The sequence below is a fragment of the Cupressus sempervirens genome, chromosome 5, assembly GCF_028749045.1.
Source record: "Cupressus sempervirens isolate cs-2001-9-10 chromosome 5, ASM2874904v1, whole genome shotgun sequence".
In the NCBI taxonomy this organism is placed as follows: Eukaryota; Viridiplantae; Streptophyta; class Pinopsida; order Cupressales; family Cupressaceae; genus Cupressus; species Cupressus sempervirens.
This window is the reverse complement of record NC_143122.1, coordinates 1,008,969,101-1,008,993,730: the sequence shown is the minus strand read 5'-3', so window position 1 is coordinate 1,008,993,730 and position 24,630 is coordinate 1,008,969,101. Positions and strand designations below refer to the sequence as shown.

The window sequence follows — 24,630 nt, the reverse complement described above, 5'->3', positions numbered from 1 at the left end:
TTGTCCTATAATCATTGTTCTGAAAAAAATTCCTTTGTTTCCTAATCCTCATTCCTATTGTCTCTTGGTGGGCTACGCTGTTGCCTATCACCCATGTTGTCTGGCTATTTATCAAAATCTTGTTCCCTGTTAATCAAAGCTCTCTTACGAGTGTAAAATCTTTGAGAGCCAACCCCAAATGGTTGCATGTGATTGCTAAACCCTCAGGATGGAAAGATTTAACTCTGATACCAATGTAATATCCCTTGCCCAAACTGATTGATTTTAGCTCAAGGAATATTGTCAAACACTTGTATGCTGCCTTTCTCTTTTCTGATTTTTTGTGTTTTAGATTGTTTGATATAGTTTGAATGATGCTAAGAAATTTAGAATGTTCACAAATGATATTACAATGAACTAATATGCAAGTGTAGTTCTTTTTAGTATTTTTTTAATGCATATACATGGAAACTAGATACATAATGCATACCTACGGCCAACTGACATTTTGACAAACAATTGGCATACAACTATTATGCCGATCATATATGCTATTAGATGGACATTTTGTCAAACAAATAGTATGCAACATATGTCTCCTTTATTGAATTCATTACCATGTACAATGTTGCTATGAGTTTGCCAAGACAAATGGGCTTACAATAATGACTATAATAATACCAAATCTGATTCTGAATTATCTGTAATGTCCCCTTTTTAGCATTCATAGCATGATATTGTTGTTAGCCTATTTCCCCACGGTCCCGTAGGCTAACCAGGACATTAAAGGGGCTTAGAGGCCATTTGGCCTAGATAGTTTCAGTTGCAGGTCTTTTTGAGGGGTTTTGAGGCAACTTTGGGCGTACTTAATATTTATAGTAAGTCATCTTGGACATGGGCGGACATCCAGTGGCAACGGTATGTCGATGGTAATTGTTTAAAATCGACAAGAAGACTTGTTTATCATTGATAAGATTTGTTATGCATTGATAAAGCTATTTTATAAAGTTAAATTTAAATATTTAACTTTATTAATGCATAGACTATAGTTTGTGGGAAATATTTAAATTAAAAGAGTCCCCTTTATTTTATAACACATTGGAGACATAAGTTACATAAAGGGAGTTATGTTTTATCCCACATTGAGAAAACGAAGGATGGAGCTCTTGTGAAAACACTATAAAAGAAATGGAAGAGCTTCTTTTATGCATGGTTGGAAATATCAAAGAAATTGGAAAATTTTCTGGAGATTATGTCTCAATAGTTTGAAGGACGAAATCCCTTCAAGCTGAAAATCTTGACGCCATTGAAAGATATGGTCTTGAGATTCAACAGGGTAGCAGTCTGAAAAAACAGATACGAAAAAACAGCTCGAAAAAGCAGGTGGAAAAAGCCATCCGTAAAAGTAGTTTAAAAAGCAGATCCGAAAAAGCAGTTCGAAAAGGCAAATCGGAAAAGCAAAGCAGAAGGGGCAGCATTGAAGAAAATTTATTACAGCCATCTACAACCAATTTCCTTTATTAGTATTGCTTTCTTAGGTGTTATAAGTTTCAGCTGTAAGCGTGCATTATACCAGTATTATCATTTTGTAATCCATGTAAATGCCAAAAGTCTTGGCCATATTTCATGAGCTTTGTATTAGAAATTTCATTGCAAATTAAGAAGATAATAGTTGCTGGTGTCATTTAAGCAATTCAATATCATTATTTATTAGCTAGTTAGTTTGCATACCAACTGTTTGTAAAAATGCCAGTTGGCTGTAGGTGTTCATTTCTCATGCTTAGATCATATGTATGCACTGAATATTGTCAAAATTAGTAGCACACTCACGTTAGGTCATTGTGTAGTCCATTTGGAGTCTTCTAGTACAAGATTCTCATAGATGCAAATTGAAAAAAGAGTAATTTAAAGCTAGCTGAAATACTATATCAGTCATAAGTTCCTTGGATGTGAATTGTTTGATGAAATTCCTTGAGCTTTCATCAGCATTTTTTGAGAGCAAATTTGTGGAGGGCCATTACAGTGGTATCAGAGCTTGCTTGCAAAGTGTTTGACGAAATGTCAAACAACTGAAGTATAAAGATTTTTGGTGTTTGAAGAAGTTATAACGTATTGGGGTCATTACATTATCAATTACAATAGCAAAATTATATGCCTAAAATTACAATACTAACTACTAATAGTTGCAAGAGGAATCTGATAATAGTGATGCCCAAAGATGGAGATAAAAGTTGCAATCAGAATCAAGCATAAATACTGTAGCGCGACATTGTTCACGCATACTGTAGTAGCCAGCGATAAATGCATTTTCCAATTTAAGCACAATAGAACTCCAAAATGAAGCTCTCCTGAATGCCAAATTCAGTGGATATTTCACCACCTCAAAAGGTTGCAACACTAAAGAATTGACACTCTCCAATGGCTAATTGAAATCAGAAACTCTTAGTTTCTTCTCCTAAGTTTATATCAAATGCAATTGACAATAATTAGATGCCTAGAAATGAAGCTTTCGCCTCTATTTATTCTTTTCCCTCACCCTTTTAAAAGGAAATAAAATATTATTTAATTGCACTATCTAGAAGCTTCCCCTTTTCCAAGGCAATAATTAGTTGTACTTCTATTAAATGCACTCTCTAGAAGCTTCCCCCTTTCCAATACAATAATTAGTTGTGCTTCTAGAAAATTAAATTAATTAAATATAAAGTCACCTTTTAATTTTTATTTATTTAATGACTTTATAAAAAATTAATTTAATTAGTTTCTCCTTATTTCTCCACTTAACCTTCGGAGAATGTAAAGGTTAAGAACTCCACTGAGATGTTAAAAAGATGGGGACATTACACTAAGTCTGTTGACGAGTATATATTTACATCTTAAGACGAATTCCCTAGCCTTGAAGGTGGAGAAAAGCTCTAGCATTTGGGAGAGTGGTTTTGGGACCTTACACAACTTTCCACATGCATTAGAGTATATTGAACACAATGTCTTATATTTTGCGAACTTAAGAATTTCAATTACAACATAGTTTTTTGCAACTCCAATGATCTGCAAACTTGTGGATTTAACAAGTAGAAATGCATGTATTTCCAAGATTGTGCATGAACTATGAATCTCGAGGCTGTTTACTTAGCATAAAGAGACAAGACCCAAAAAAAGACAAATTGACTTTTTGAACCATAACATAGGATTTTTTTATGAAAGGAAGGATTGAAATTTGTTAGGAATCAATGTTAATGCTCACATGTATTAAAATTATAGTGTCACAAATCACATGGCAATTATAGGTGTGTGAGAGTAATTAGTTGGGATTGTATTTGAGTTGTTAGAACAACTCATTATATGATTAGGGGTTCTTCCTATAATGTAGGATATTAAACTCCTATATATTTGTGGAATGTATTAGGTGCTGAAATACAATAAATTTTTTATATGCACTCCGAAATAGAGTCTTGAATCTCTCATAAAGAGGGTTTGAAATATGAGCTTCTTGAATCCTCTTGGCTGTAGGACTAGAATAGAATATGTGCATGGAGATTTCTGTTTTTTGTTAGAAGTTTGCAGAAATTATTTGGCAGATCAAATCCTCACATATATAAATTGAAGAGTCGTTAATGACTAATTCGAAGGTCTTGGAGTTGCCTGAATTGCCATTGCCAATTTTGTGAAGCCTCAAAGAGTAGACTGAGTTTGGTCCGGCTAAAGTAAATCATGGTGAAGGATAATACTGTTATGCCCAATGGGCATTTCGAGTGCAATGGAAGCCGTTGAAAATCTAGTACTTGTGGAGGCTACTGCCAATGAAGATCCATAGCATGCAAAATAAAAAATTTGAGATGCCAAATGAAAAGAAGCCTTACCTTATGGAGGGTTCAAAGTCCGCAGCTGTTCATCCTCTTTATGTGTAGATGATTACAGAAGCAACTACAATGCTCAAGGATCCTTATGCTCTATACCTCTTCATTTTTAGTGGTTATAGGTTTCAATAAACTATAAGACTAACGAGCCTCATTGGTCAAGATGGCTATCTTTACGTATGCATTGATGCAAAGGGCATGAGAAGGAATATAGACAAGACACTCACAACATTTTACAAGTGTAGAATCTATATATGGCACAAAATGAAGAAACTATAGAGTGATGGAAGATATATGCAAGATATATGGTAATATTTGTGAATTGTATTGTATGTCAATTTCAATTTCTCATCAATCCATCAGTAAGATGATTGCGAGGAAGGTAATATAGCTGAAGTAATAAATACATAGCCTAACAAGGAGAAGAAGATTGTGTCCAAGAAGAAAGCCCCCAACCCCAAGGATCTCATCCTAAACCCAAAGGATTGGTTGTTGAGCCCAAGCAGGCTGCTCCCTCAAAACATTAGAAAGCAGGTTGCCTTGTAAACATGGCTAAAAAGTGAAATTAGCTGACTTAATTTCTAATTATATTAGAAATCAAACTTAATATGATAGTTTGATTCAAGAATCAAGATGTTTAGTATAGGGTCCATCACTAATTGTCATCTCAAAATGGCAGTGTTATTTTGTTTCATAAAAACTAAAAATCTTCTTAGTTATAGTTGGAGCACATGATTGGTATTACCTGCCAGCACATGATTGGTATTACCTGCCACTCTTGTAAGAAAATCATAAGAAAGGGCGAAAAAATATTTTTTTCTTCACAATTGATCAAATGGGCATCAATGTATAAATTTGTGAAATAAGTAGCAATCTTTTTGGAGGCAGGAGGCAATTGAGGTTAGAGGACAATAACACCTCTTATCAAGCACTAACAATGAGCTCGCTTTTGGTATTAGTGGCATTTCCTTTCATTTCCATTTTTGTGTGATGAATCCTCTCGTGGCGATAAATATTATGGTGGAAAAAAAGCACCGGCATAATGTAGTTTGTGGATCTTGAAAAGGTTACTAATCCTGAAAACCATATGAGGAGAGCGGATGAGCCTGTTCCTGTTTATCTCTAGGTTTGTGCCTATGTGAAAACCCTGAAAGGTTGATGCAAGTTGTCTTTCATTTGAATCAAGATCATAAGCCATAAGAGCTGGGCTTACTGCAGTTGAAAGTGTTAAGAGTTTGAAAAGAGGAGAATGTAGACATTAGCAATATTGTAAATGGTTGTATAAGAAAGCAACTAGTTGCATAGATCCTCTCATTATCATACTTCTTCAAAGTTTGGTCAGTAAAATGATAGAAATATTTGATATCAAAGGAGCAAATGACTCCTAAAAATGAGAGATTAGCAAAGATGTTTCAAAAACAAATATGGTCAACAGCTAAGAAGTTTTAATAATTGATACGATCAACAATTGAGAAAGCAAAATGAATTGAAAGAAAAAAAATGTTTCTTAATACCATCCTAAAGACATATTTGACCATTATACTAATAATAACAATATAATTTTGCCTTCCCTTAATGGTCTATCTACTAACTACACCAGTTTTGTCTTGAAATTTTACAAACTTATGTGGACTCAAGGACTTGGTAAGAATATTTTAACTCTTATCCTTCCTTGTAACATATTGGCACATCATTGATCGATCTTCTACGGGTGGCATATGAAATAAGAAAAGAGCTCCACATGTTTTATATGTTCGTGAAAGACTAGTTTTTTTGCAAGCTTCAACACCCCTTGTCTGTGACAAAACAAGGATGATGGCATTGCTTGAGGTATTTTCATGTTATAAAGCACCCTCAAAGCTAGACTACCTTATATGCAGCTTTCATAGTTTCCCAATGTTATACTTCCATCAAGAATAGAGCTACTACTTGTTGCTTCTTACTAGTCCAGGTGACTGCACTTGAACCAATGTTGAAATCATATCCAGAAGTAGACTTTCTATCATCAACAAAACCTGCCAATCTGAATTTGTGAACCCAACCACCCTAGGATCTTTGTGTTTGCTATATAGAACACCAAATTCATGTGTCCCTTTCATATATTGCAGTACCTAGGCAATAAAGAAGAAAACCTGAGATTGTCATATCGAAAGTTTAACGCAAATTCCATTTGATTCACTCAAGCAAATGTGCCCCACTGTTTGTAATGATAATATATCATCATTATAAATGACACGAATAATGATATCATTACCTATGGTTTTGACATATAAATTAGGATCTGAAGGACTTCTTTAAAACATTGCCCATTCACATACTCAGTAATCTATACACATAATGCTCGGGTGTCTGTTTTATACCATAAAGAGCTTTCAGTAGTCTACATATCAGATACTTTTTTCCTGCAACCTGAAAACCCCAAGGCACTGTAATGTATACTCCTTCCGCCAAATATCGATTGTGGAAGGCACTCTTTACACTCATTTGATAGAGTTTGCATCCAAACTGTGCTTCCATGACTAGTATGAGACAAATGGTACTCATCTTTACTATAGGAGTTAAGGTCTCCTCATAGTCTATTTCTTCTCTTAATTGTTCCATCAGCTTTGTACTTTACTTTGTACATCCATTTTTAACAAATGATTTTCTTCCCTAGTAGAAGATCTAAAAGAACCCGAGTATTATTTTCCAAAAGGCTTTGATGTTTGGATTTATTAGCCGTTTCCCATTTAGGTTTACCTTTTGCCTTTGAATAATCTTGGGGCTCATAAACACTTTGAATGTTAGTCATAAGAGCAAAGTTCATTGTATTATGATTACTCTTACTGTTGGATGATGACCTCCAACCAATTCATCATCCTGAGCATCACCAACTAATTTCTCACACCACTTTGGTTGCAGTGTAGAAACACCTTCATCCAATTTAGCATGGTCACCGTGACTTGGGCTGCCTTGAACTATATCATCTGGATGCTAGTCCAGGTTGTCTTGTGTAAAATCTTCTAGCACTAGTACATTGCCTAAGAGATTCCAAAAGTTTTGAATCTTCACTAGAATCCCCTAATAGAAGTTGGACACCCAAATCTGAAGCCCTTAAAGGCGGCTGAGCTTCAGGACCATTGATGTGAGAAAAGAGCTGAAAATGCCTACCTGCTTCATCGGTGATTACATCATTACTGAAAGTTATTAGTGCCCACATCAAGTAGCCAGTATGCTTTATGATTGTCAATGTACTTTGTAAGCATTATCTTCTGGCTTTTGGAGTCAATTTTGGTTCAGTTGGATGTAGTTGAACCAAAAACCTAAAGATGGCTGACTTATACTTTCCTCCCAAAGCATGCTTCTTTTGGGATCTTCTTCTTGACAACCTGCATTGAAGATTTGTTAAGAAGGTATACAGCGCAAACTTCCTCAGCCCAAAACTTCTCGAGAACATTTTGATCCTCCGACATGCAGAGGGCAATTTCCATAATAGTACAGTTCCTACTCTCAACCACACCATTCATTTGAGGGGTATTGTGTGTGGTGAATTGACAATTATTTGTGTTCAGAACATAAGTTAATGTATTTGTTGGAGCAGAATTCAACCCCATTGTCAGACCAAAGAGTGATGATTTGACATCCTGACTCTTTATGCTCATGATTGAAAAATTTTAAATTCACCCAACACATCTGATTTTGCTTTTAGGGAAAACAATTACACTTCCCTACTGAAATCATCTACAAACAAAAGAAAATACCTATCACTAGTGACCCGATGTAGTATTCATTGGTCCACAAATGAGCCAGTTGAAGGACTTGTGATGCTCTCCAAGCTTGTCTTCCGAAAACAGAGTCTATGCTGCTTCCCTGATTGGCAAGCTTCGCAAACACGTTTCTTCTGCTGGATCTTAGTTAAGCCTTTTAGATAGTATTTTGAGCCAATGAAGAGAGGTAAGATAGGTTAAGATGCCATACAGCTGATGCCAAAGAGTACTGATAGAAGACGAACTTTTTGTAGCCAATTCATGATCCTGAAACTCTTTAGTATCAACTAGTTGATATGACCCGTGATATTTGGTGCCAATTGTAATGGATTTCTTGGATATCTTGTCAGCAATATGTTACGTGCATTGAAGATGATGTCCAGCTTGGGACTATGGCGTATTATTGAACACATTGAGAGAAAATTGAACTCCATGCTTGAAACAAATCATACATTGGAAAAAACAAGATCTCTCCCTGAAGAGGTTATCTGAACATTGCCTTTGCCAACAACTGTATACTCTTCACTACCAACGAAGATTACTAAACTAGAGCAAGCCTTATGCTTTATGAACCAATCTCACTTGTTTGTAAAATGATGAGATGCTCTTGAATCAAGATACCATTTAAAAGATTTTGCATCATTTGTTGGTTGTTTGGTCATGATTGCATATAAGGTTGACTCCTTTGAATGCTTTGTGACATGAGCATTTTGTTGGGACCCTCCGTGGGTGGATTTTTGATGAACCAACTTTTTGCAGTACTTATTATGACCGAGTTTACCACAGTAGTAACATATAGTAGATTTTATATTCTTTGAAGAATCAACAGGTCTGTCTTTTCCTTTCTATAGAGTGGTCTTGCCTTGCCTTTTTCCTTGGCTAATAAAGACCCATTCCACACTTATACCATTGCTCCTACCATATTGCTTCTTTATTTGTCTTGTTGCAAGATTTGTTGCTCAAATCATTGAACTTAAGGTCAAAATTGTTTCTTATTCACTTTAGTGTCCCATTTTATTGTGGTGTGTCTTTTGGAGATCATTTAGGACACTCCGATTCAAACTTGCTATTTTTATTAAGTCACATGGATGTTTTGCTCATACTTACTATTTATAGTAAGTCACCATGCGATCAATTGGCATCATATTTGTTGTTACATCCCAAATTTTGACCCAATTTAAAATGTTCATATAGCCATTGAGGTTTCACGTGAAGTCAGTTGACAGTTAAAATTTGTTACAATCATGTGAAATGGTAAGATGGTTAATTGTTATAATTTCATATGAAGATGAAATGCTAGTTAACTATTATGATGATATTTTAAAGCCATTTTGGGAAGTTGATTATTTATCATGAATTCATGGGAATTGAAAAGGCGATTAGCTGTTATGATTATTTGTGATTAATAACTTGTTATGGTAAAATGATTTAACTATGGAGAATTTCCTTGTAGGGAGCACGTTAAAGGGGTGGAAGCATGTCAGAAAAGAATTGGGCACATGGGCACCATCATCATTGGGCAAATAGGTGTGAATCTTGAATCACCATGGCTAAGGGTAAACGACTAGGCAAACAAGAGTGTACGTTGGACAATACCATGAGCTACTTGGATAACATATACAACATTTAAATATTTAAACATAATCAAAATTCGTACCTTTGATGATTTATGTTGGTATCCTCATCATTTCATTATATACATATATAAATGCACATATGTATAAAGATATGATGCCACCATGGTATTAAATTACCCAAGCTCGTCTCTATAAACATACGTACACACACACACATATGCATATACTTTGAGAAGATATGAAGATAAAATAAATTCTCTATATTATTGACCTATATAGATATGCGTATCCTAATAGGTATAACCTTAGACACAATAATAGTATGATGACATCATTCAAAAATAATATATATATATAAGTTATTCTTTTAATAAGGAATCCTTCGATTTTCTTCTTTTAAATTTATAAGTCTCTATGAGAGACGATGAGTACACTTGGTGATTTTCCTTCTTTTGAATCGGTGAACCAAGAAGCTGATAATCTTTTGTGTAACTACCATCAAGAGTCACGGCTTCAAATGAAGCCTTCTATATTGTTTTACATTTAAGCTCGATAGTGTATCTGGCAGCTAACATCGATACTATTTTTTCTTTCACCATTCCTTCTTCTCTGTTTCTTTCCCTTTTTCATATGACTGATATTGGAGTGAAACCAAGCTTGCTGTTTATGCTGCCAAAGGGACTCAGCATTCTGAAATCTGTGTTGGCAATCCAAATTTCGAGAGCTGTCCAGTCTGGATTTACCAAGTTCCAATCCCTTATTGATCAGGTTTTGTGAATAGCTCTATCCTTTATTTTTGGTATATTTGCTGCATCCAAAAATCTAGATGCAAGGTAGTTTCAAGGATTTCCAATGTTATTTGTTGAATGCTTGATTGTGAAGTAAAATAAGTTTATCAAATAGTTCATTCGATCAAGCATACCAAGTTATCTAACCATGTTAAGTCTAAAATCGAATACATATGTCATGTTATGATTTCCTTCTCGAATCAGCTTGTCTTTTAAATCTGAATTATAATCCTTTGAAATTTATTAAGAGAAGCCCGTGAGTCTTAAGGATGGCTTATGCTAGTACTAAAATATTATCTTCCATTAGCTGAGTTCAGCAAATGAATTGATATCCTCTATGAACAAACACCCAGGACTCCCCCCGGCTGGATGGCCAAGAGAGAGGGTGAAGAGGTGGAAAGGAAGTTTTGCAAAAACAAAGAACAGGAATCAAAATTGATACGATAACTTTATTTTTAAAGAACTATTCAATAACCTTATGTTTGTCCAATATGTACCTTGTTGCCAAGTCGAGTGGTGGAATTAAGAACCAGAATGCTCAGTGGCTGGACAAGGTGTTCCATGTCTATTCCAGGTAGGAAGGGTCTTTCTCGAATGAGATTTGTGGGGATATTTTGATGGTCTGCGATTGGGAGGTTAATTCCTTGACAATGTCTCCCCTTGCTACAAGATGCCAAGACATGCACCAGACAAAGATGACTTATGCATTCAAAAATTTGTTGGTAACATGTATTTTTACTTTGATGATGTTTATACAAGTAGAAGATATGATGGATTGATTTATATCATCGATTTAGTTATTTCCTTTAATGAAAGTAACTTTCCTTGTCAATGCAATTGGTAACCACTTAGATCGGTTGATCTTCCAACTGAACATGAAATATATCGATATGCAAGAGATAGGTTTATCTGATGGATTGGTATTTCAGTCTTTCATTTATGTGAATAATGAATATGAGCATATTTTCTAATTGAATGTTATTACCATAGTTAGCAATGGAAGTTGAAGGGATGATACGGTGGCATTTGATGCCTTAAATGATACAGTGGTATTTGATGTCCTACATGATACAGCGGTATTTGATGCCCTAAATGATACAATGGTATTTGATGACCTAAATGATACAGTGGTATTTGATGCCCTAATTGATATAATGGTAATGGTGTTTCAATAAAGTGGTATAGCTATTTGTTCCTAAGTGGCATATATGTGTTAACCTGGGTTTTGCAGAAGCATCCCTAGACGGATTTCTATTTTGAATTCTACGGCATGTAGATTTTTCCCTTGTTAAGATCATTGATGGTGTTTTCAAATTGTTAGTTATGAAATTTTCTATTTAACTATTTTGTAACCATTAATCTCATTCACATGAACATAACTGTTATAACTATCTTCTTATGAATATGAAGTATTAACTGTATTTGTTTGATATGATGTGATGTTAGTTAAGACCCAAGAAAAGAGGATGTTACATCTATACTTGGAAAGGGGATGGATTATTGCCATGAGTCAACATTGGAAATTAGTAGGGGTTGAATAGTTTTAGTTAAACTATTATAGTAAAACAAGCTTAACTTGTATAATATTAATTATATTAAATGACTTTATGATATGAAACCTAAGTCATTCTAATAAAGCAACTTTGCGAAATGATAATATAAAGTTACTTTAACTAAATAAGCTCTCCAGCTTGTTCGAAAAGCTTCTTCATAAGGAGGAATTAGAAGTAAAGAATGATTTATCCCACATTGAGTGCGGAGGTTCACTTGGAGTATAAATGAACCTTGTCTTCCTTCAAGAGCATGCTATGTGATTATCTTATCAATATTACTTCTCCATTGTTGCTGGAAATTAGTGACTGGTCATTCTAAGGAGGAAACTCTTTGGAATATGATGTTGGACGGAACCTTAATTTCCAATTGAGAGGCGAGTTCATTTCAGAACTCGCTATTGGACTTATTAGTGGAAGTTTGGATAAATAATGCTGTTATGAAGCGTGGGAATCGCTAATGAATGACTCCTTTGGGACATCGACTGCAATGAATATTTAGAATGCACGAGCTGAGGAGTGGATTGGACAAAAGTGTAGTATTTGTTGAAGAAGAAAGCATTCAGGCTGTCTATGGTGAGATCACTTTCAGAACATTTCAAGTATGACTAGCTATATCTAAAATCTGCTGAAGAATAAAGAACTGAAGCATTTCTTCTGAGGAACATACATCAGTCATTCAAGAATTATCACTATGGATATTAACCTTTTGCACACACAGTATGCATTTGCAGTAAAGAACTACATATACATTTAGGCTGGAACACATTTTCTGAGAGAGAAATTACATCAGACCAACTCACTATGGCTGGAAACTTCATCACAACCGTATCTTTTTAATGATTGCGGCTTCAGTCCTTGAGACTCAATCTAGTATTCTTCATACTCATCATTGCAATTGTGATTCGTATCATTCAGAGGTTAGTGAAATGAACATTTAAAATTTTGTGATTCTGATTTCTGTAATAGCGGATAATAATCTTCATCTTTTTATTGTTTCCAGCACTCTTGAATGTTTGCCAACTGTTTGTTATAAGGCTGTTGCAAAAGTTTGATTATTGGAGGAGCCTTCTTGGAGGTTATGTCTTTGTGTTTTGCCTTTACAAGAGGAATACTTGATCTCTATTGTCATACAAATGTTTGATCGATTATCAATTTGACATTTATTGCTTGACTTGCACTTAGTGCAAAAGATGCTCTTCCTCCACTATAGTTCATTGTCTTCTATGGATGGTGAACATTTTGCACATGATCAAGTTTTATCAATGCTCTGGAATTCTGCTTTTTACTTGACTCTTCTCTTTGGCCTATACGAATAACACTCACTTCTTTGACTGACCTTGCTTTTGCCTGTTGTTTAAATGCTCATATGCTTAATGATAGCCATCCACATTTGTGGCAAGTTACTTAGAAGCCTCCTCTTCTTTAAGGCTTGAATTTTGCTCTTCAGTTGAGCTTTATGTAAAAGTCAGCTTTTCAATTTCCTTCTATATGTAGGTTTGTCTTCTTATACTTTCTTTACCTTCTGTGTCTTGTCTAGGATTTCTTTGCTTCAAGTGCTACTTGTTAGGTTTTTTCTATGTAATGCATATTTCAAAATCTATCTTGGACAGGAATTGAAATATACAACCCATCATGTTTAGAGACTTTTTCCTATTCATCATATTTGTGACTATCTTGGATATTGAGTCTTTAAAATTCCTTTGCATATTCTTTTACATATGATTGGCATAGATTATGGGGCTTCTTGAACAAGGCTATTGTGAAGTTTCTACAATATGAATTTCCCCTTGAGCTTCTTGATCATGTTGAACTCGATTGCATGGGATCTTTTTTTTTGGTCACAAAGTCGCACCACTATGCAACATGTGCTTTCATCTTTTACACATTTGTGGTTCTCAATTAATTCAAAGTAAAAATGTTTCTCCAACTATTGTTATTTACTCCACCAGTCCTTCTATATTTAGGTTACCTGAGTAGATCTTGAGACAAAACCTTGGTTTGTTTTCAACAACGTTCATGATGGCTCTAAAAAACTTATCTTCTATTTTGATTTATTCACCAAAGTTAAGGCCTAATTTTTGAGGGATAGTGCTATCTTCCCTCTTGTCCATATGAATGTCCTTCATTATTGCTCTTTTTGGCGTAGTCTCCATGATTTTGAGCTTCACTTAAATGATTCTCAACATGTCAGCAAGGTGTTTTCAACACACAAAACTCTTCCCACCCACTTTTTTCTACTCTTCTTCTTATCAGAGACAGGCTTGGACCCTTGGTCGCCCAGGGCCTTATCCTTCGGTGCTGGATTGCTTTGTACCGAGAAAGGATATTTAGTCCTTCTCTTGTTTTTTGTTGTTCCCTTTCTTGTTTGCTCTTTCTCGGACACCATTTGGTGTTCCTGTTGGGTTGTTTATCTTCCCTGTTGTATCTTCCAGCCCCTTAGACCCTTTGTTGGTCTCTTGTTGGACATTAATATTGTTATCTTATCTTATCTTATGTTGGCCATTGCTCTTTGTTGATTTGAAACACAAAATTGGTAAAACAATAACATAATTGTTTTGGTAATGATCATTGTTAGGATTTCTCCTTTTCGTAGTTAGTTCTTATTTAAAATGTTTGTTTTGCCTCTCATTTCTGTTTCGATTCTTTTGAAGACTCTGCGTTTAATCTCTATATAAAGAGCTTTTGTCTCATTTGTTTAATATTGAATATCAATCAATTATCATCTCACAGTATTAGAGTAGAGGTTGGTTTTTTGGCAAGTTTCTCCAATAAAATTCGTGGTTTAACTACATAAATAAAATTCTTAAAAGTTTTTTGCTCAATTTTTTTAAAACAAAAGTTGTTGTCTTTTGTCGGATTTTTTAATAGGATAATATTAGTGACTTTTCTTGAACATTTTGTAAGGAAATATATAGAATTTTTTTGAAGACTTTTTTAATAGATTTTTTGCTTCAACAAAAATTGAGTATTTTTAGTACAGGGGTTTTCATTGTTTTTTTACCTTATTCAAAGTTGTGGTTTTTTGCTTTCTTTGTTGATTTATCAAGAACAAAAATCTGGTTTTTAAAGATTTCTTTTTATACCAATGAGGCTTTTTTTTTGCAATTTTTTCATGAAAAATGTGGGGTCTTGTTTTTTGTGTGAAGTTATGATTAGCGTGGTAGATTTTTTCTAGTCGCAAGGGTTTTTCATGTAATTTTTCCCAAACAGATTTTGTAGGTTTAACATGTTTTTTCTTATGCAATGTAACACCAGTACTGGGTACGTCAGGACAATGAGATGCCCGGACGAGTTTCCAGGATGGGAGGACAATGGGTCTCAATTTTGAGACGAGGGGGGGACGACAAAGAGGGAACGACAGGGCACGAAAGGGTGTTGTATACTATACATATAGAACTTGAAATGCTAGTTATGAAATTTAGATTTTTTTAACATGAACAAGAACCATTGAACATTTGGCATAGTAACATAATACATACCTAATAGTAACCTTTAGAAATAGAAATTCAAGTACCCATCCCAGCGGCAACACGGTGTGGAATGACGAAGGTGGGGGTACTCTAAGCACTCGATTCGGGGACGTCTCGGTGATGAGTACTTCGAAGTTTGGAGGAGGGTGTGAGTCCCCTAGGTTCACTGTTCTTATGCAAAAGGGTTTTGCCCAATTTTTTCCTAAACATTGTGGGTTTGTCCCATTTTCTACCAAACAAAGATTTTTGACAAATTTTCACAAACTTGTGGCTCTATCTTTGAAAAAATATTTTGATGATTGTTTACAAAATTGTGGTTCCTTGCAAAGTGTTTCTAGTCTCACCTAGGGTTTCTAGGGTGAGTGAAGTTGTTGCAAATTTAGTGGAGTTTTTGATAGTTTTTCACAAAATTGTGTGCAATCTCGACGTTGCATTGAGGGTTTGATGATTTTTCCACTAAATCATGGTCCTAGTTTGCAATGGTTTCTTTTGATGATTTTTGACAAAATCACGATTCTAGAGCTTTTTGTCATTTTTTATCAACAAACATTAAATTTTTGAAGTTGAACTCGATTCTTGTGTTTGGGTAAGGAGAGAGATGGCTTGGTTTGTAATTTTCCCAACTGGAACCTTCTTAATTTATTTCAATTTCTTGATTGCTGACTTGTTTTGGTATTTTCCTTTTATTTTTCTCCACAACTCTCCATGCTGAATGGTGATTTCTCAATTTTAAAACTCTCTATATATAGTTTTTAATTCTAGGCGTCGTGTCTTTTCATTTATTATATAATAATAATATGTAATATAATTATATTAATAATTAGGTTATAACATATTAATAATTTATCAACTATATTTCTTTTAATATATTACTACATTGAGAAATAATATATTATTCTTAATAATATATTAACAATTTATCATAGAGAAACTTTTATTATTTATTTAAAGAAATTAATATACAACTTTTGATTAAATAATGTTTCTATATTAAAATATATCTTAACCATAATATCATTATATTAGATTATCATTTCATACTTTAATATTGCTATTATAATACGGTATATGTATGATATTATTATATATGATTATAATATTATATTATTTATATTATATTATTATTAACTTTATATTTTCATATTAATACATTATCTAGTTATTACATAAGTCTCTTTCTTATTCAGATGTTGCATTTGATACTATGACATTAAATTTATGATCCTATATAATATTTATATGTACAATTATCATATATTATTATTAATAGATAATATAGTATTATTATTTCATTCAATATTACTATATTTATGTAAGTAACATATTATTATTTTTATGCCAAACTATATTATTTTATATTATAACTCTTTTATTTCACTATCATGATTAGGGGACATGACAATCCACCCTTCCTCAAATTGCTTGTCCTCGAGCAATAATCACTTACACCTATGTTTTCTTACAAAGTCAAAATATATGGTATATACTAGGATGCAAGAGTCCATAAGACATACATGAATTTTATATCTTAATGCATGAAAAAAATAAAGTGTTCTTGAGTTCTTGCAAACATGAAGCGTACATGAAGAAAGCACATAAATACATGAAAACACGAAGCATATGCGAAGAAGACACATTAATGCATGAAGACACAAAGCATACACAATGCAAACAAATGAAGACACGATGTAGACACACAATACACATGTTATGCAATTCCTTGATTGTGAACGTGCAACCACAAAATCATTAGTACACATTCATATACCTATACCAAGGAGTACAAGTTGGTACATATAAGTATACTTTCAAAGAAGCTAATAGTTTTAATTAGGAAAAATAGCTCCATTGTAATGTCCCTACTTGTAAGGGCTTATAATATTGTCCTATTTTTCAAAGGAATCAATCATTGCATTATTTAAACAAAATAATTCTTCATATATGTATATATACATATCCTATCGATTACATTGTATGTGTAGGCTAGGTCACCCGAGGATTGGACAAGGAAATCACATTAAAGGCTTGACAAGACCTTGGTCCTCGCCTTTCAAATGGATACCTTCCATCCCTCATCATGCCTAGATGCTATACCATACCACAGTCCTCGAACATTGTGGTGGGGTCCCATAGCTCGATAAACCTAAACCCAAGAATCAATATATACCCCTCTTACCTTAGGACTCAGCCCTACCCTCTTATCCACCTAGTTCTTATTGATTAACATAATCTTGTGATCATTTTAGAATCGGTACTTCTTAATGTTATACCTTACTAAGTCTAAGTCTAAATGACAATAGTCCATTCTTTATTAATCTCCTCATTCTATATAGTTTACTAACTTCTTTTCTTCCTAATAAAGAAAATATTTGAAATAATATTCCATAGGAATATTAGGCTTTGTTATATTAAATAATAATAATTATTAATTGAATGTATATAAGTATTATACTAACTTAAAAAGAAAAGGCATAATCATCATGCGTACCTTGGATGCCCTTCCTAAACATTATGGTGACTTTACTGATTGAATTATTAAAACCATTGAGATTACCCCTTATTTTTAGGATCATGGCCCCCACCTGGGCATTACTCTTTTCTGAGGGTTTCAAACTATGATTCGGTTGTTGTCTCGTGCTATGTGGAATATTTTCATTGTTTCACCCATCTATTATGTAGGGTATGGCCCTTATTTATCCATTTTATAAATTTTATGGTCTGAATTTCTTGTGGATCCAATTTTTGTATCATTCAAGGATTTGCATATGTGATTGATCCTCATAATGATTGATATAATAAGGATTGCAGGTTTTCGATCTTCGCCAAATAGGAGGTTGATGGATGCTTATTGATGTGGCTACAATGTTTTATTGTTTTAGTGTCCCATTGAAATGAAGATCTCTATTGATAAGGTTGGTATTGAATATCTTCCTCTTGTCTTATTGATAACAATTATCATTGTAATTTAAGTGATTTGTTTGGTACAACTTCAATGTTCGGCGAAGTATTTCAGGGTTTTATCAATATGCTACTAATTGACAAGTCGATGTCCATGCAACATTCTCTTTTCTTATTGATGCATAGTTTTCAATATAGCTTTGTGTCTCATGATATTGTGAGCTACATTAATAAAGAGGCCACTGATATATATATATATATATATTTATTTATTTATTTTGTCTTGTCGATATGTTTACTTGTGATATAAACCCTTTATCATTGTACTATGGTGAATTTACAAACTTATATAATTGGTAATGTTGAGGAATGTGCTCCCTTGTACCAATTGTAGAGATTCATAAATGAGAAGAATTAATTCCTTGTTTGTATCCTCATTACTATTTGTTCACTAGAATAGTGCATTTGTTTATTATGAGTTTCTTTCATCATTTTCCAAATTACTTTTCTTATTTTATCGTTTCCCTTCCTTTGAAATTCTTTGTCTCTTCTTCATTGATGTTTGTTGGCTATCTTTAATGTTCAAATTTCTCCATTTTATAAATGGTCATATTCAAGTTTTCTTTGAACGGTGATAATATAAGTGCTCACAAGGGATATTGATTTGAATTAGCAAGAACATGTCATGAGAGATAATTGATGGATTTCAAACCTCAAGAATATGCAATGGTGATCCTTAATTTGATTACTAATTTCATGAATTCCAGCAACACATAATATGATATCTAACTACCATTACTCTATTATTTGACCATAATTGTTTTCCCAGATTATAGTTTGAAGTTGTCGCCTTGCCAATATAATCATTGTGCGCTTGCCTGTAATGTTTGGGTGATAGTTTGATGTTATATAAAACATGATGCAATGTTTCAAATGCTGCTATCTAAAATTCATTTCAGCCATCTCTCCATCTCTATATTGAATAGTTGTGGACTACAGAATGCTCATGGGTTCATATTGAGGAATTTTATCCTACATAATCGAGTCTTAAATATTCTCTTTTTTTCTTGATGGCATTCTATTGCTGAAAGTTTTTTCATCCAGTTGTTTGCTAACTTCAATGGCTATTCATAATTTATTTCAGATCACTGTCCGTTTATTGTCTTTCACATTTGGTATTTTTCTTTTTATTCAAGTCATCTCACTTCTCTTTTATGCATATACACTTTTAATTATTATTATTATTTATCTAGATACATTCTTCATGGGATGGTAGGAAATACTTCTCTGATACCATTGTAATGTTCCCAACTGGAACCTTCATTAATTTATTTCAATTTCCTGATTGCTGACTTGTTTTGGTATTTTCCTTTTATTTTTCTCCATAACTCTCCATGCTGAATGGTGATCTCTCAATGTTAAAACACTCTATCTATAGTAATTAATTCTAGGTGTTGTGTCTTTCCATTTATTGTATAATAATAATATGTAATATAATTATATTAATAATTAGGTTATGACATATTAATAATATATCAACTATATTTCTTTTAATATATTATTCTTAATAATATATTAACAATTTATAATAGAGAAACTTTTATTATTTATTTAAAGAAATTAATATACAACTTTTGATTAATAATGTTTCTATATTAAAATATATCTTAACCATAATATCATTATATTAGATTATCATTTCATACTTTAATATTGCTATTATAATACGGTATATGTATGATATTATTATATATGATTGTAATAATATATTATTTATATTATATTATTATTAACTTAATATTTTCATCTTAACACATTATCTAGTTATTATATAAGTCTCTTTCTTATTCAGACATTGCATTTGATATTATGACATATTAAATTTATGATCCTGTATAATATTTATATGTTTAATTATCATATATTATTATTAATAGATAATATAGTATTATTATTTCATTCAATATTACTATATTTATCTAAGTAACATATTATTATTATGTCAAACTATATTATTTTATCTTAGAACTCCTCTATTTCACTATCACGATTAGGGGACATGACAAGTTGGAAGACACTCAATTTGTCCTTGAATTTTGTCAAGTCCAGAAGTTCTGTAGAAAATGGTTGGCTGATTAGAAGCCCAATGAGGGAGGGTCTCAGCAACAAGTTTATGTTGTAGAGAGTTTTGAAGAGGAGTTAGCCTCCTATGCATATGGGGCCAAATGACTCGTAGACCATATCAAGTCTTTTGTAGGGTAGTTAGTAGAATGACCATTAAGAGAAGGGAGTTAAAATAACTAGGTAATTTTTCTATAATGTTCATTCTATTAGGATCTTTCCTTTTTGTGGTTAGTTTTGATTTAGATTGTTTCTTTTATGTCATTTGTTTCTATTGAGAAACTTTGCATGTAATCTATATTTGAGGAGCCTTTTTATCCTTTGTTTAATATTGATACCAATTGATTATCATTTAAAAAATGCACAAATTACTTTGTTATGGAGCTAAACAACTCTCTCACAAGACTTGGCTTTTGCTATAATACAATTTTACACAAATAGAAAGCAAGTGAAATAAATAATTGAATAATAGTTGCCCAAAGTTACACAATGGAAGCACAAGAAAATAGAAGACTCCATGATCCATCATCAAGATGAGAGAGAATGCTGGAGATGAAAATTTGTAAGATGATGGATATTATTCATCGTTATGATGGATATCATCTGAATGCTATATGTTGTTCTTCCACAATCTTAGAACTTCTCATCTCCAGCACTCTCATCCTGATGATGGATCATGGAGTGTGATCCAAAATGTTGATGCCATAAAATTAGATATATTCATTTCCAAAGCTACTATTGAATATTCAACCTATTTGTAGAGACTCTCTGCTGTACTCTTTAACCCTGTTTACAAACATAGTTGTGCCTAAGAATCACTTTTTTCTCATTGTCAGCTCCAAATCTTACACCTCATTCTCTCTATCTGTTTGTAGTCTTAGACTCTCAAACACACATGACCAAGATTACACACAACATAAACTTCAAAACATAACACAACAATATGGAACACTTTTTAGATATGCAAGATTGCTCAATCCCTATCATGCTGTTGCACCGTTTTGTTTTGGTAACCCTTGCTTTACTGTCCTCTTCTCAATTGACACAAATTCACAGTACTAACACAAATAACAAAACTCTGGCTCTTATTGGTTGGCAGGGTAAATAGAGCAGATCCTGGTTGTCTTTATGTTTTCCTATGTTTCTTTTTTCTCACGTGCATAAATATTTCGTATTGTCTTTTTTGAAGAATGATATTACAATCTGGTGGGTTGAAATTGCCTACCGCTGCCATTTCTTATTTTTGGGAGTTCATATATTGTCCAAGGAAGCTGAAGTTGCAAATTTGTAGAAAACTAACCATGGTTTCTTCCTTATGATGACAGGAACGTAGACTTAGTTATTGTTTTGGGCAAATGCGAAGTCACTTTGAAGGGGAATACCTTTGTGAAAAGCGAGGTATGCTTTTTCTGTTATGTTTCACTTAAGCATTTGAAGTTTACAACTGGTCAGTATATGTTTTTAGACTAGTGATTCTTAGTATGTAATCTGATTTTGGAGCTCTTTTTAATGTTTTTGCTTTTGGACTTTATACCATGCCATTATAACTTGATATTCTTGGTTAGTTTCTTTGGCCATTTAGCAATATAATTTGTTTCTGACTAGAGTTTTAATTTTGCTCTGATTCTTATTTTCTTTTGTAAGGATGCTATCCAAGATTTTGCATAGTACAAATGTATTGTAGAATTTGAATAGTCTGGCATCTCTTTTATATAGTTAAATGTTTTCTTACATGGCAAATGTCGAAGATGTCTCCTTTGTTATCACTGTATATGGGTTCTTAATCATTCCAATGATGCTTGCAATCATTAGTGCATGCATGTAAATTATGTCTTTCAGTTATTGATGAAGGTATTAAGGTCTGGGACATTTGTTTTTATTTCATGGGTCACAACTTTGCTACAAAATTGATTTGTCATTTAGGCCAATTAGAAGTAATTCAGTCACGATAATGATCAGACTTCCTAATCTTGTAACTAGTGCATATAACTTTATTGTCTCTGACAAACAACATTACCCTGACAACAAACAAAGAATTATGTTTTGCCCATTGCATATCCATTTCTCATGTTAGTATTTGATTACTTTAAATATGTATGCTTAATTTGTATACAGGTACAGATACCCTTTGGGGATCAGATGTAAACATCAGATGTAGAAACTGCCTTCTGAACTGATTACTGATAATATTTGTGCTGAATTTTTTATGAATTTTTTTGTCATACCTTTCACCTTGAAAATGCAATGCTAAATGTAATGTTGTTTGGGTACATTTAATTATGTTCACATCCCTTTGACAATCTTTGGTTTTGTTATATAGTTTTTGATTTCCTTAAGGATAAGATTATGGTCAAACAAAATTCGCGTATTATTTCTTAATGGCAGAAAGTCTGGATATCATTTTGTCTCCTATGTATTGCTCTGATTTGTAACTCAAAATGCAATTAAATTTGTGATTTCTTATAGTTATTTTAATTTGTACTACTGAATTAGTTTTGAATCCTGTTGGTGGACTTTGTGGAAGAGGAGTATAATAATGTTGTTCTTTGATATGCATAATACACATTGTGTCAACAGATGTAATAGATCAGCAAATATGTTGTTCTGTAGTGGCCTTAGGTTAATAACTTAATAATGAGAAAGTAAAATTGTTTCTGTTTTAGGATTAACCTTCCATTGTGTGAATTGTACAGGGCCAGTTTGGAAATTATGGCTCCTTTTTACCAGTACAAGAACATAATTCTCAAACACCTAAAGAACAAAATAGTGCTGGGCTAGTGCACAATTACAATTACCAAACAACTGCAAGCGAGGGTGCTGTGGAGGTACATTCTATATTTGTTGTTGAAGATTGTTTCTAAAGCTATTGTAAATACTGAAAGACTGGTGGAAAAGCATTGTATAAATATAGTTTTTGTCTCTAGTTCGACTTAAAATGTTTTCTTATGATGTGTATGTTGCAGAAATCTTCAAGGTTGGCAATCACTGATGGAGCCTGGAGAAGAGATTCAATTGCTTGCATAAATTCATCTCATAATGATACCACATTACATGGGAAAGTAATTCAAGCTCCGACACCAAGAAAAGAGACCACTGCCAGCATTTCTGAATCAGAAAAAGAGCAATATTCTGAATTCAGATGTGATAAACTGAAGAAAGTAAAGACAGATATGGGAACAAAGTTCAGAGTATCTAAAGCATCTTTGGTGTCAAAGGATTCATCAAAATTTTCAATGAAGGAAATGCATCAAAGAAAGCCAGATATGGGAATTGCTCATAATGCGAAGACAAATATTCAAAGCATAACGAGTCTATCGCTTGAAGAACCAAATGTTTTAGCTAATGGAAAGAATTTCAGTGTTTGTCTATCAAAAAGTGAAAATTTGGAGATTACTGCTGCTCCTCAACATCCTCGTATGCCATCTAAGACAGTAAAGGGATCAATGCTAGGTGGGGCAAATGGGCCAGAAACAGCAACCAGAAAGGAGAAAGGCCATAAGCACGTTGTTAACGTAAGAAAGATTGATAAGTCACTCAATGAAGTGAGTAAGTTAGGTTTTTCAGGAGCTAGTACTTACAAGGAAAAGAATGTGCTGGATGTTGAAAATAAAGGAACTCCAAAAGAAAATGTTCTCAGACGTGTAGCCACTCATGAATTTGTCAGTACAGAACATGTAAAGGGCGTGGACATGGAAAATAAAAAAACAAATGGCATTAATGTTAATAAAAAAACAATGAAGCAAGAGAGCAAGGTAGTTCCAAAAGGAAAATTTAAGAAATCATTAATTGAAAAATCAGTTTTTATCAAAGGGCAGAAGAAGCAATCAAAAAACAATAGCAGGGAGGACATACATGGAAACATTGCGAATTGTACGAATGAACAATTTGTCCACAAGAAAGAAATCAGCATGGCTTTTTGCAAAGAGAATACAAAACAAGCAAAGAAAAAATATTTTGCTAGAGAAATTTCAATTGGTATTGAGAGGGGAAAGAGAAGGGTTGTTGCCAATGAACATGACCAGAAAAAAATAGAGCATGCATCTACTATCAAAGCTCACGATACTAAGTTGTTGTCAGAACAAGCTGCAACTCAGAATACAGCAACTGACAATTCTGGATTAGATGATTGGGTGTGTTGTGATGCATGTGGGAAATGGCGCTTATGCCCAATTGGACTAAAGATTCCCCTTCAACAAGACAATTGGCTTTGCAACATGATGTTTTGGCTGTAAGTCCTTTTGGTTTTCATTGATACTGGGTTAAATGCTAGTTTAAATATGTATATCTGTTCTCAGAGGGAGAAATTACTCTCTGATTGGAAATTGTGCATTTGTTTTCTCTTTAAGAAATAAAATCAATATAGCTTTGCATAACTAGTCATGGGAAATTTGACTGCCTTATTTTGTTTTTTTGTCTGACCAGGCCTGGGATGAACCACTGTAATGTCCCAGAAGAGGAAACAACAGAGGCGGTAGAGCGTCAAAATGCAATTTCACAAGCACAGATACTTTCAGAAACAACTCAAGGAGAGGATCAACTTCCAGCTTCTCTCTCAACAGCTATGCTTGATCCTAAATCATCAAACCAGATATGGCCAAGGTCTTTACAGTCAAGTATAAAGATTGTCAATAATAAGAAAGGTTT

General features: G+C 33.3%; 1 protein-coding gene across 1 annotated transcript in view; it reads left to right on the top strand.

Annotated features, from left to right (window-relative positions):
• The window catches only part of LOC149559352 (uncharacterized), a 128,695-nt gene that overhangs the window by 9,688 nt on the left and 94,377 nt on the right, over window positions 1-24,630 (top strand). Inside the window, 5 exon segments of the mRNA XM_089831365.1 lie at window positions 21,312-21,384; window positions 21,838-21,845; window positions 22,686-22,811; window positions 22,950-24,214; window positions 24,409-24,585. Of these exon segments, the coding sequence (XP_089687491.1) occupies window positions 21,312-21,384; window positions 21,838-21,845; window positions 22,686-22,811; window positions 22,950-24,214; window positions 24,409-24,585 (1,649 nt within the window).